The sequence below is a fragment of the Poecilia reticulata genome, linkage group LG20 (genome assembly GCF_000633615.1).
Source record: "Poecilia reticulata strain Guanapo linkage group LG20, Guppy_female_1.0+MT, whole genome shotgun sequence".
NCBI lineage: Eukaryota > Metazoa > Chordata > Actinopteri > Cyprinodontiformes > Poeciliidae > Poecilia > Poecilia reticulata.
Window position 1 is genome coordinate 15588416 of NC_024350.1, and position 14618 is coordinate 15603033.

A 14618-nucleotide genomic window follows, 5' to 3' on the forward strand; every position below is an offset into this window, starting at 1 on the left:
CAAGAAATTATCCCCACAACCTTATGCCACCACTACCAGCAGCTTGACCTTCAACTCTAAGACAGAATGTGAATTAAAGGATGTCAGCGGCAAATTGACAGGTGAATCTGATGGAGTGGCGGATGAATGCAAAGCTGAGGTTATCTCGAAAATCTCTCCTGTCATCAGTGAATTTTGTGAAAGTTTGTTTAACTTGTCACCTGGAATCTCATAGTATTTGAGTAATCGCTTCAGGTGTTTGTGGCAGAAACAATTAGCCTCTTATGTACGTATCAAAAATGGTCCAGGTGCTACCCGAGTTAATAAAACTAACTGCTTTTCTTTATCTCTGTTTTTGTATGGCTTACCTCGGCTTCTATGGGAATTAATCAGCCAACTGTCTACCAAATGCATTTTGAAATAATCCAAGGTGTCAGAATTGTATTTTACATGATCGTTCACGTGGCATTAGATTTGGAACAATCAGAATAAGATATTTGTCCATTGGAGACTATTAGTTTATGTGACTAACTTCATAATAAGCCATTAATAATGTTAACCCATTTTGCTCCTACATCATCAAGCCAATTTGTCCACACAACTGCTTTATAATGGATATTTTCTGTCTTTACAGACTATTCTCTGTAATAGTTGTGAAGTATTCACCATATATGGACGCATACATGGACAGAGTTGCTGTCATTTACTCTGCTAGTTTTCTATTTGTGTTAGCACTTCAGGAGGGATACCAAATAAAGAAAGTTTCAGGCTGAGTAAGTGACAAACTATCAAAAAAAAAAAAAAGTTGTGATAGCAATATCTCTTACACCTTTTGTGCTTCCTATGACTTCATTTTGAAACACATAGTTGACCTTAGAAACAGAACATGTGCTTTTTTTTGCAAACAATTGACCACTTAGCTTTGGTAAATTCATAGTGAACAAAAACAAATCAGAATCGTGGCTAACAGGCTCTGTCACCTGGTGTTTTTATGTTTTTATGCATCTAATAATTCATGGCTGTCAGATTAAGAAATGTTCACACCCTGTAATATTTGGTGTTTTGGTGATGTGCTTAGTTTTTCTCAACATGTTTAGACTTTGACATTTCTGTTTACACTTGAAACAAAAGTCAGGACCTTGTGGTTTTCTTGTGGTTGTGAAACATTTTCTCGCTAATCCAAGGAGAGAAAAAGTGTGTATGTTTTCACTGACGAGGAGAGCCATTTTTCTGCCGTGAGTGTTAGGGACAAGTGGCGTTTTCTGTACACAGACTTAGAGGATTTAAAACACTTGAGAAAGCCAGCCTATTTCGAGAAGCTGAACATGCCCGTACAAAGTGAAGAACCACTTACCTGTTACTCATATTTACCAGATAATTTGTTTCTTATCAGGTTTTTATCAGCTTTATTTTTTCCAACATTATTCACTACAATTAAATTAGTGTAAACAGCAATATAAAGTACTTTTTTTTTTTTTTACAAGAATGACCAATGACAAATCATGACATCAAAAATCATATGTGGATTTTAAGTCCCGGTGTAAGAGCTTTGGTTTCCTCATGGCAATGACATACGTGAGCAAAGCAAAGGGAGGAAGGGTTTGGACACTTAAATTAAAGCTTACACCTCAAACAAAATAAGCTCCTCAGATAAGTTCGCGTACATAAACACTACGTCGGGCTTATTAGTGAGTGAAAGGACAGTTTGTATTGTCCTGCTTCCCAGAATCAGCCAACATGCACCTTCTGACTCATGTGGGGAAGCCACACGGCAGACTTGGCCTGCGTTCAGGATGCAGGACACCCCCACCGCTGACCTTTGTGAAAAGAGTAAGTCACTTAAATAGCTACGACTTACTAATTACCCTTCGTTTCCTGTACGTTGCGCGATTAAGACAATCGGCGATGTGTCATAAAGTCAAGAGACATTATGTCAAACTTACTGAATACATTTTTACGTGTACTTTTCCCTTCACATATTTGTTAGAGTTCACTCTTCCTGAAACCCACCGTAATCTTTCCAAAATATGTCGAAAATGAATTTTTCCGCAGTTGATTCTCAAAGCAACAAAAGCTTGAGTAAAAATAATGGTGTCATTGTATTCACAGCAACAAATGACATTTTACCAAGTAAGTTATAATGATTTTCATAACAAATCAGCAATAGATATTGTTGCTGCTGCTAAGATATTTCATTGTTTCTTATAGTTATATGTCCTATCCTATAATATGTCCATTTTGTTTTTCATTCTGTTGTCATAGAATGGAGCCCATGTTTGTAAAAGTTTTAATTAGTATACTTCTTCAACAATATATCTAAAACATTTGATATGGTATTGCTGAATCTTAGTTAAGCATTTGACAAAGTTGATCTGAAAAATACTGACAGAATTGTTTTAGATATTAAGGTACTAAATCTGTTCAGATTTTATTTGGAAGACCAGGACTGTTTTGTACATACATGTTGTTATATGAACTCAGAGATTCACACAAATTCTGTTGGTTTTAGCTTTGTTCCTTTATTTTAATCCTGGCTAATTGTATGAAATATAGCTCCATTTTACTCTTTATATATTATCTCAAGTACAACAAGCGGATGTAGCCTGGTTTAGTGAGGAATTTGCAGTGTTACTTTAGTTTCTGCGACATGACTGTTCATGTTCTTCGTGGCCAGAAATATTTCCAAAAACCTAAATTTGTCTTGTCAGAAACAGAAAAGTGAAGTGTCCTTCCTCTGTCATGTTATGAAAACATAAAGTTTTCCAATGTTGAAATTGTAATTTCTTAAAACGCATGCCTTGCTAACTGTGGTAAAAAGCCAAGATTTTTATTTTTTTATTTTTTGAGGGGGGCAGCATATTTTGCATCTTTTCTAATCCAGAACGTACCGATTGCCACAATTCTGTGGATCATCTGCTTTGGCCTTAGCTGGCCAGTAGAAGCCCTCTGAGCTCCACAGTGTTTAGATGCTTGACCTCAGAAATGTTGATTACTCTGGGACTCCACCACAGTGATGTCAGATATGAGGCCATGCTGCTCAGACCACCAGGCAGCTGCTGAGCAGTCTAAAGAAAGAGGGGGTTCCCTTGGAGACCAAGGCCAGCATTACAGTGTTTGCTCGGTTGGAGGGTGATGTAAGAGAGCTGTAAGGGCTTAGTGTGTGCTCACAAGCATATACATGCTGACCCGTGTAGTCTGGGCTGCGCTCTCCCTTCAATCATTGCAACAAAATTAAAACTGCAGTGTAAAGTTTAAAGAGTTTAGCTCCACTTTTTTTTTTTTTGGCTTGTTCTGAAATTCCAGGGGTGTCCTGTTTAGAGTGGTGTTTCATGCTTCGACAAAAGTGAGAAACCTTACCCTACTGGCTGATTCTCATCCACGAGAAATGCGTTACAACGTTCGCAGGTTTGTTCTACACAGTCCTGTCACTCGCGTGCATGTGGCTGCTGAGCAACAAGCACAGGAGGAGCACTATTTAGCGTTTGATCTTCAACAAGCGGGGCTGTCACGCTGCCCGCTTGTGTGGAGAACTGGGCTGGCGATCAGTGGGCACCTCCAGCTCGGCATCATGCTGTGCAGAGGGCCGAAGCAGATGGACCATCTGGTGACTGGCAGCAGAAGGACAGAGGCTTGCTTGTGTGTGACTGTCTGTGTGTGTGTGTGTGTGTGTGTGTGTGTGTGTGTGTGTGTGTGTGTGTGTGCGTGTGTTTGACAGACTGGGCGGCATGGTGTTGGAAGACCACCTGTCATGGGCTTCGTCTCTTCCATGCGTGGTCAGTGGCAGCAGACAAACAAGCACAGGCTAATTCAGATATTCGCAATGAAGATATCGGATTTCCTTTATTTTTTTTCGCACTGTGAAACTTGTCGTCAGATGATGTCTTATTTATTATCTTCACGTTGAATTCTGAATCCATTTTTGGCCAGTCAAGTGTCATTTCTCGTACGATGTTTATTCTTGTAAAGGTTTTAGCGTCCGAGACATCCGGCCTCTGTGTTTCATCTGTAAATTTCTCTCGTGCCCGTTTTTCTTGTGGTTGTGAAACATTTTCTCGCTAATCCAAGGAGAGAAAAAGTGTGTATGTTTTCACTGACGAGGAGAACCATTTTTCTGCTGTGAGTGTTAGGGACAAGTGGCGTTTTCTGTACACAGACTTAGAGGATTTAAAACACTTGAGAAAGCCAGCCTATTTCGAGAAGCTGAACATGCCTGTACAAAGTGAAGAACCACTTACCTTTTACTCATATTTACCAGATAATTTGTCTCTTATCAGGTTTTTATCAGCTTTATTTTTTTCCAACATTATTCACTACAATTAAATTAGTGTAAACAGCAATATAAAGTACTTTTTTTTTTTACAAGAATGACCAATGACTGCTGGACAAAACCACCACAACCTTGCAAGGACAAGCGGGTTTAGATCATAGATGCTAGTAGATGGATGGATGTCTTTTGTTAATGCAGGTAATAAACATCTGTGTGATATGAATTTATGTGTGGTGCATAAATAATTGTGTAAGAAAGTTTAGTGCAAAATGACCAAAACTGTGCAAGTATGGCAAGGAGGTCAAATGTCTGCTTCATACGAGTTCACTGAAACGATTGCTCCACACACTGAAAGCCAGTAAACGAGCTTGATTTGTGCAAGGGAAACAAGACGAAACGTTTAAATGCAAAAGTAAGTCAACATTGAAATTATGTGCATCCCTAGAAAGGGTGCAAAAAACACCTTTTGAGTGATGCACATATTTGACTTGTATTTAGTATCCCGTTATATCTTACCAAAACGGTTAAGATTAGATGTTTATATATATCCCACATCATCCAGTTGGCAGTCTTTCTAACGAGATGCCAGAGAATCTGGAGGAGCGGCCAAAGGATGGAGCAACACATGGCGGTCCTCCCCCACCTGTTGCTCTGCTTCTGAAATTAGACTAGTTTACTCTACTAGTGTTTGAAAAAAAGAAAAAAAAATGCAGCTGTTTGGAAATATATTCATCTGTGAACAGTCATGATGAAAACATGATCAAAACAAGTCATAAGGAAAGGTGAAGTGTTTGTAGGTACATGGCATGAAAGTTGCATCGCCAGGCCGTTAAGTGGGAGACTGATGTCAGCATTTGGATTATTTACAAATTTCCTTCTGTTTGCTGGTTGGTCTGGTTCAAATTCAACCAGAGTAATCAAGCTCAGTGGGGCAAATTGTAAATGAAGCATTGAAGGGAAATGAGAATCTAGTGGAACTGCATAGGATAGAGTAACTGGTAACTGGCCTGGATAGAGTAAATCCAGTATAACAAGCTGATATTTGCTGGTTACTACTCAGGTACAAGGACAGTTACTCTGTCTCTGTCTCTGAATTGGACTGGGTGTTCAAAAATTGGGCATCAAACATTCATGCAGCAACTTAACTTGTTTTACTCAAGGGGCCCTAAACACTGTCTGAAACCACACACACACATAAGTAGCTGTAATCCTGTGTGTTTTAAAAAAAACAGCTACCTCTCTGGGCTTTGTCCACTAAACCGGTTCCACAGCTTACCTGCTGCTAGAGCTTACTAAGCACCAGTTCTTTCTGTGTCCTCTGAGGTACATTTTGGCCATAGCACCAAAATGTGGCAATCCCAGACAGTCCCAGATGCTGATTTGCTAAAGGACAAAAGCATCTTATATTAGGAGCTTTGGGCGGGATCATGGGGAAGAGCAGCCAATCGCAACCTTGTGAGGGACATATTTTAAAACTCCAAAGTTTAGTTTGAATTACTTTTGGTCAAACTAAACATTTTAAAAACTATAAAACACAATGCTACAAAAATGTTGACTTTGTCACAATGACGTGGTTCTGACTTGACTCTCGGGTGGTGGAAAAAACAAACCAGTTCTTTCTCAGAACCGGTTAAGAACTGGTTCCAGCACCAGCCCTGGTTAGGAACCGGAACACCTGTGGTGGAAAAACACCAGCAGCTCAGTTCTAAAATTCTCATTTTGACTTCATTTAAAGAACCTTTGGCCTTTTTCGTTGTAAAGTTAGCGCTAGCATAAGCAGATGTGTTGGCTAGCAATGGCTTTAAAGATTGAATTTTCTCACCGGTATTTGTTCCTGGTGTCACATATGACCTTATGAATGCAAATGAAAAATATATTTAGATTGGTGTTGTGTCTAAGCTTACTCTATTTACTGTACACAAGTATGCAGAAACTTTATTAGGGTAATTGATAGATACTGTAATGGATACCATATGAGCTCTTAACCACATTGTTGCACCGTGGAGCAGCTGTTTTTTTTTTTAAAGTTCATGTTCCCCTTTTCTATTTCTGCTCTTGAATAACAAACAAATATGTTCCTCGGCATTTGAGTGAATTTTATCTATGAGACCTCTCTTAGGGCAGAGTCATTGTCTCCAAGAATAGTAGGCATTTTACTCAATCTCCTGCTATAAACTGGAAATGTATGAAAGGTATTTGGGTCAAGTAGAGCAGAACATCAATGATTCAGCATTCTTTCTTTGTCATCGATGAAAAGCGTCGTCTTCCGAGCTAGATAATTCTTCCTATATGTTATGTTCCCTTTTTTTGGTGTGTGTCACCTAATGAGTGCAAAGGGCTGATTTTATTCTTTGAAAGCTTATGCCCTTAACCTGAGGCAGGTTTTTCTCCTGTACTCCCAAAGCATCATGGGATTTAGCTGGTATGCGGCTCTGTCATTAAACAGAAGGAATTCCCTCAATGAGACTCTCTTGCAGTTTTGATAGAGGCAATAAAGATACGTGCGTTACAAGCCTGCATCAAACGCAGCCCTTGGCCGCCGTGTTGTTGTTTTTTTTCATAAAAAGATATGCCAATCTCAGGAGAGCAGGTTAGAGAAAAGATTAAATAAATAACACCAGCGTCGAGAGCGATTTAGGAAATAAAACCTTTGTGTTGGTACCGCCACCTGCGTCCTGTTTAGTCATTGTTTTTGTGTAATCACAGAAATATTATGCGGCTAGCCTAAGGAGAAATGGCCCAGTTTCATGGATGTTGAAAACCTGTTGTTTTTCCTTTGTCTCAGGGTGAAGTCTTCGTTTTCAGAGAGAAGTTGAGCTCTGTGCTCAAGTTCAACAGGGCCACTTCCTGATGATGACAGTAAACATGGGTAAGTTGCTTTTGAAAGCAGGTTGCTCTATGTGCGTTCATATAGAAACTTCTACTTCCACACATAAAACACACCCATCCTCTACACTTCCTCTGGCAGGAACAGCACAGATAGGAGCAATACAAAAATGAGCAAAGCTATATTTAAAAAAAAAAAAGGGGATGTGAGATTAGTAATATTATAATTTGGAAATGTTGGGTGTGTACCTTTATTTATCTTTAAACCAGCCACATCTGAAGATTAGCAAACTCGATTAACAAGGATTGCTGAAAAAATGGCAATCAGCAGTTAAAGTTATTTGCGTCAGAGCTGTTTCTATTATGATCCTAAACAAGTGTTGCTTTGTTTCCACTACAGATGACGGTCTCCAGAATGGACCTGGACAGCACAGGAACACACAAGGTAATGAAGCACTACTGCTTAAATTAGAAAAATGTGGGGAAATGTACCTTTTTATTAACATAACACATAATATAAATCTGAACATCTAATAAGCTCTAACATCTAATAAGCAGTCAAAGGAAGAGAAAATTAAAAAACGGGAAACTATAATGACGCATTCCCGCTTATCTTTTAGAGTCATTACCTGATGTAAAACACACATAAACAAATAAAAATTCTTCATTTCTATGCACTCTATTGAGACATCCTTCCCCTTTGTTTTATTATTATTTTATTGCAATATGCACTGCTGAAAGCAAAAATCCCAAAAACGACTGGGTGTGATTACATAAAGACGTTATGTAACAACATGGTTCTCCTTGCCATTGCAAGAATTACTTCCGGTAACAGGTCTTTGTTGACCACAGCTAAAGGAGCAGAGGAAGCTAAGCAGCAGTTTTATGCATGCACCTAACTGCACGCACAATATCTAAATACATCAATATTAAAAAAAAATGTCATGCAATATGTAGATCTGGTCAAGTCATTGAACAAAAACTGGACTTTTGGGACGAGCCTTGTGCAAACATTGCTTGCACAGCTATTGTTACACACCTATAATTCCCAGGATGACATCAGAGCTATTGCTCCTGGTGAAAGATTAACTCTAAACGCTTAAACATTACATCCATTAGGTCTTAAATTGACTGTGCTTCGTTTTTTTTCGGCAAGCTGAGCAGAGACTGGTGTTTACAGTGGGCCTCGCTGGCGTGTGTGTGCTTCTGAGCGTGTGTTGTGCGTCAGAGATTGGACCTGGCTGCTGCCGGGGAGTGAGGACACGTTTTGGCTCCGGCTGCTAATCCCGCCGGATGCCTTTGCCATGATGTGTCTCTCGGCTCAAGGAAATCCCCTCAATGTCTTTCCAGGCAGTTTGCCTCAGTCTTCACAGCCTTCCTGGTCTGTGCACAGCACTGACTTGCGAGTAGTAACTCTTAAAACTCGAGGCTGTTCTCCAAACGGACTTAAGGTAAAAATGCGAGCCCGCGTGTTTGGTTTGCTTGAGCAGCAGTTGCAAGCAGACGCCTCCTTTTATGTTGACTGTCTCGGACAGCGGTTCCTGCCACTTTCACGGTTTCCACTTTTAATCCTGAGAAAAGGGGAGGGGGAAAAAAAAAAAGATGCAGTGATGATGCAATGTCCTGTAATCAGTCTCCATTGTGCAACTTTGTGCACTCTCCCTGGCTTCCTGGAATTCCCCCCCCCCTGTTCTTTTGTGGGTCGCATTTTACCCAAGACCGAAGGGGGGAACTCAGGAAACGAACTGCAGGTATCCCAAAGTGTTTGGATCCAAATCCTTGGTCACACTCGCTCTGCCTTAGGAGTTTTTTTGCAGGCAGTTTCTGAGTCACTGACAGTGTTGGTGTGGCTTCCCACCGCGCTGGCGGTTAGCCTTGGCTGGCCTCTACCTTGGCGAGTGGCCGTGAATCAGGCCCGAGTGAGGTAATAATTTCATTTATAGGCCGGCTCCGTTCACCACCACGCATTTCTCACACACACCGACTGCCCCAACTGCACCCGTCGGCCGCCTGCTCTCCCCACGCTGCTATTATCCACAGGCAACAAACCAAGCCTCCTACACAGAAACACAGAAATCCATATACACTTGCGGGACTGTGTTTGTTTTGTATCCTTGACTGCGAGGGCTTCGGGTAGTCTGGAGCTCAACAAATCACCAGAGAGACGCTGTGATAGGTTTTCTGTTTAAAAATGTTTTGTTTAATGTATATAAGAGGTATTCATACAATATATTGATTAATGATGGCAATCAGCCATCATTAATCAATCTGGTTAATGATGGCTGAGTTTTAAATTAATCTTTAGAATATGTATTGCTGCATTTTGAGGAACTTCTCTGCAACTGTTTTACACCTGGAATTGTTTTTTTTTTTTTTTTTTTTTTTTTTTTTGCTTATCTTTTCCAGAAGAGCTTTGAAAATCATCGTGGCACAGATTTTGAATTAGATTCTGCTCTGGACTTTGACTGGGCCATTTTGAAACAAGATTTTATCTAAAGCAGATCTCTGGTTGGACTTCAACCAGAGTGACGTAGCGATAGGTTAAGGTCTTATAGCGTATTTTATTGCTTTGTTGTGTATTTTTCTACTGACAGAAGCGCCGTTCATTCTAGAAAAAAAGATGGCACCCATAATATTTGGTCTGCAGTTAGATTGGCAAGGGGAAGAAGAAAAACAGCAAAAAAAACAGTTTTTCCTTGAGTCAGTGAGAAATCCATGAATTTCCTGTGTGGAGTAATAAACCAGGTTTGCCTTCTTGCGCTCAGAGCAGTGATTCAGTTCCTTCCTGTTCGGACAGGCCGGACCGAGCTGTTAGTCATTCACCTGTGTTGACGCCACAGATTGTTAGAACTACGCCTGCCTCCTGTGTTTGTATCAAGAATAAAGTTTCAGCGCGAAGCCCTGCACATTTTTGCTTGTAGAAGTACGAGGCTTATGTACACGTCTGATCATCTTCCTTTCTTTTAGAAGACTCGGGGAGGAAGATACTGGAGGTGGTTTGTCTGTGTCAAAATTGGAGTTGTTTACACAAATAAATACCTGTAGGATAAAGTTTTCTGCTACAGGAAAAAAAAAAAAAAAAACTGGGCAACTTTTCAGCAAGACAGGAAAAGCATATTGTTCCCACTTTGTTATTTTTAGTGCCCTGACTAATAAAGCCACAAGTATTTGACTGGGTAATTACACCATATTTTGCCAGATTTATCGCCATTTGCTCTAAGAATACCAGTCCACCCCCTTGCACTGTTTCCACTATTTGCACTGGAGCTGAGATATGGTGGGTGTAACTTTTCTTATCGCTCTGCATTATTTAGTTTGTCTCCAAGTGAAGGGAGTGCGCTGCGCAGCGGAGAGCTGTGGGTCGTATCGTACCTCACTCCAGCTGCCGTGTGGGGATGGGGACAGAAAAAAAACCCCCAACGCCACTTCTATGTGTTTGGCTGAGGGGGATCGATGCCTGTTCATGTTAGCTACCCCAGCCTCAGAGATTTATAGATCAGGGTTGAAAGGTTAGAGTTTCCTCGAGAGCGACTAGGCAGAGCCATTTTCTTGAGAAATCTGGATTGAGTGAAACTCTGCTGACCTACAACACAATTCAGTGACGTAGATCCAAGCATTTCTTGTTGAGAATGAATTTGAGCTCAACTAATCAGTGGGGGAAAAACTCCTGCATTAATATACATATTTGTATACAATAAAAACATTTTATAACTAGTTTTCACTCCTGCTTTCAGTCCTTTGAGATCACGGTTGGAGCTTACATAGAAAAAACATCTTTAATCATTAGTCTTTACACCATCTGCATTGTCCAAAGTCCTGGATGTTCTTTTATGCTCTCTTCTCTTCAGCTCATCCCACTGGTTTTCTTTAGGACTTACTGTATGTCTGGGAACCAAAATGGCCGATGGATTATGTTCATTTCCTCTTAATACCATCAGGTCAGAGCAAACAGACTCGCCGTGCGATTTATGTTCTGCCCTTAAACCATTTTTTTCATCCATTAGCACACTAACACTTAATTACTAGCTGATATTTACAGATGAAGCTATTTTAAAAAAAAGTTCCGGGTGCAATTAATCAGTGCTCTTGAATAAACAAATATTAATTTCGATTTAAAAAGTAATTTCAGTATTTCTGCTGTGTAACTGATGGGACTTTATCTCAGTTTATCTTTTAAGAACGAGAAAGATTTTTGCCACACTTTTTGTTTTTGTGAATCTATTTACAGTGCTTTTATTTAAAATTTTTTTTTTGCAACCTTCTCGGTTTATTTGTAATTGTAACATGTAACAGCAGAAGCATTCCAAAAGGCACTCAGGAAGACGTTTTCAGTTTCTGCGTGTGTGGAAACTCGGCATGTGAGTTCATAGAGGCATTCGCTTTTTTATTCAGTCACGGCTGGCTGCTTCTAGTCCCTCTGAGATGCGAGCAGAGAAAGTCACACCGATGCATCTTGCAACACCACCCCTGTCGAAGGGTTGTCCCCCTGACCTCGGGGTGAACCCAGCGGACCGACCTGCTGCCAGCGAACAGCCGGCCGCACGGATGGAGCGGGATCGAATTTCACCTCTGCTCCCATCTGCTGCCTGCGTTAGCCGGTTCTCCAGACGTCCGCAGTGGTCTTCTTCCACGCCGAGACGCTCTTCAAGCACGTTTCTTCGTCTGAAAGAATGTGGTCTTTCCTGCAGGTGCAGTTTTGTCTCACATGCCTGGCCTGCTTTCCGCGTGGGGAAAAAAAAAAATGGTGTGTGTGCATTTTAGCCACGAATTCGCTCGTCACTCATTCATCCAGCAGGCAGGCTTGAGTGGAGGGTCAACCACCTCTTCTTTACGCCGTAGACACGGTTCGGATAATCGCTTCCATTAACGCCTCTTGATATGGAAATGCCTGACACGCTCGTCTGCATGATTATCTCCTCTGCTCGAGGGAGCGCGCGCGTGTTTATGTGGCAGAGGAGAGATGTTGGGAACATAAATTTTGTCCCATTTTACTTTAATTTCAAGTGTGAATAATGTTTGCCTCCAATTTTAAGCTTTCACCCCTTTTTTGTTCCATTTGCCTGACAAAAGTTGCTGCTATTCAGAAAGGGAAAAACTCAGAACCTAACAACCTTGTGCAACAGAAACTCACGCAATAGATATACCCTGTGTATTATTAAACATTATCGATTCATCAGTAGCAGCGCTGAAAGCACCCACTTAATAAGGATCCCTCTGAATGCAAACGATTGAAATGCATGTGTGAGTTAAAAAAAAAAAGTTAAAAATTAGCGAACATCCACTGGAATTTTCCCACTAGTGGAAACTCGACAGCTGGTGTAAGAACAGGAAGTAGCAGCCCAGGTGTTGCCTCATAAGTGTGGTCTGAGGCAACACAAGCTGCAGCTGTCACTGCATGACAGTCGTTCAAACCGAACTGTTAAAAAAAAAAAAAAAAGCCTCCGTGTGGATGTTAATTTCATGACTCATTTCTATAAAATAAAACTTATTATGTGTCTGTTTCTTTCTCTCGTTTTTTTTTTGTGTGTGTGTTGTTTTTTATGTTGTCTTCCGGCTGCAGATGACGAGGAGGCGCTCAACTCCATCATGCAGGACCTGGCCGCTTTGGGTCGCTACTCCAGCCACAAGCCCAAAAACAGAACCTTACTCTACAAACAGGTACACATCACATCTGAATGCATTCAAATCTCATCTGCTACTGCAGCTGTAATATTCATATTGTCTAAAATGTCTGACCAGCTTAAATATAATTGTGTCTAAATGCAGCTTCACTTGTTACACAACCAACTAGGAAGTCGTGGAAAATACTAATTTACATATAAAAACTTTAGATTTTACAGACGAGTTTCTACAATTGCAACAAAGTATTCTAGAAACCAGTTCAGTTTATAAGTAATGTTCACATATTAACTGAATTGTACAAAATTTTATTTTGGCTAATAAAGCTCACAGCTGATGGTTTAGTGTTTTATTCATCTAATATTCTATCACTCAAACGTAAATATTTCTTTAAAATAAAGTGTTTTTTTTACATTGATTCATAATTTTAAAAGCTTTTAGATATAAAAAAATTAATATTTTACTGCTTCTTGCTTTTGTACCTTCTTAAACTTGACTTACTGAACTGAGACAAAGATTAAGCTTCAAAGTGATGATTCAATTTTTCCCAGATAAAGGAAAAGTATTGACCTTAACATTCAGTATGAGGGGTGGATATTAAAATATCTCCTTAAGTCAAATCTGACTGTTATCCTTTTTTCAATAGCAATTTATTAACTCGTTCCTTTAACCTTGACCGGCGTTCTGGGTTTACTCACAGAACCTCAGGCCAGTCTGTCGTCAGGATTTATTTTTCTGGACTGGGACGTTTTTTGCTGCCAAAGTCAGGTAAAGGTTGCAGTAAAAAGTTGCGTGCTCAAACGAATGAGCTTATTGCGATTGAAAATGAGTTTCATTCGCAATAAAAGATTTTTAAAAAATCAGTAAATGCAGGATTGGTGAATGTGTTGCTCCGAGAAGTTGCCCTCTTCACGCGTTTGTTCCCCGTCCGTGGAATGATAATTGGCGAATCCTCTTAAAGCGGCAGTGTTTATGAGGAGACGTAAACAAGCTGGTGAGGAGCGGAGAGAGTTTCCGCCCGGACAGCGGCTCTCCTCTGTGAGACGGGGTAAACTCGCCCCCTCCCCTCTCTCCCAGCTACCCCTTCCTCCTAATTTTCACCCAATCTCCTGCGCTGATATGATGACAGCGTTGGTTTATCAAAATGACCTCATGCAGACTTAGAGGCTCCTCTGGATTCCTGCTGCCTTTGGTTAAGACTTTTACAAGAACACACACAGACTGTCGTGTCCTCCTTTTTTCTTTTTATATTTCTGAACAAAAACAACAGGCATCATAGTGCTTCACCTAATTTCTTTCCCCAGCTTTATTCTTCAGGCCAAATCCCTCATACAGCCATGAATCATTTTAACTTTCCACCTCTGTAACTCCTCTCTCTTGTTATTCTTCCTCTCAACAGGATTTAAGAGTCAAGCTGGAGCATGAGAGAGAAAAGCGGTATGTTGGAAACCTCCTTATTGTTTTTATTTCTTTTTTTTTTTTTTTCTTTTACATTCAACTGTCCAAATTCAAACTTTGTTAGTTTGGATCTTTTTTGTTTTGCTTTGCCATTTTGTGTCTAAGGGAGGAAATCGCAGTTACATGCCAGAGTGGCAGAAAGAGAAGGGAAAATTCCTGCTTGGACTATTTAGCCGAAGCCCTGTGTTCCAGAGTCAGGTTTTTCAGAGTGGAAAGATGCAGGGAGGTCTGGAGGAGAGGGAGCGATTAACTAAAGGCGGAGAGAGAGAGGGAAGTCTTTCAGTTCACTGTCCTCTCCTCACCCTGAATTAATATTTTATCTCACGCTGCATCCTTTTGTGCCGTTTGATCCCACGTCACTGGCTTCAAACGGAGGAAAACTCTCACAGAAAGTGCGTGACGCTTCGATGAAAACCATTGGAACACTTTGTCCGCTAAGTATGTGAGAATAAACAGCAAATCTCCTGAA

The 14618-nt window shown here is 40.5% G+C and overlaps 1 protein-coding gene across 1 annotated transcript in view; it reads left to right on the top strand.

The window, feature by feature from the left end:
• The window catches only part of map3k22 (mitogen-activated protein kinase kinase kinase 22), a 42508-nt gene that overhangs the window by 4574 nt on the left and 23316 nt on the right, over nucleotides 1–14618 (top strand). Inside the window, exons 2-5 of the mRNA XM_008396201.2 lie at nucleotides 7032–7115; nucleotides 7473–7517; nucleotides 12633–12730; nucleotides 14091–14128. Coding sequence (XP_008394423.1) covers nucleotides 7097–7115; nucleotides 7473–7517; nucleotides 12633–12730; nucleotides 14091–14128 — 200 coding nt within the window. The 5' untranslated portion in view covers nucleotides 7032–7096. The remainder of the gene's footprint in view (nucleotides 1–7031; nucleotides 7116–7472; nucleotides 7518–12632; nucleotides 12731–14090; nucleotides 14129–14618) is intronic.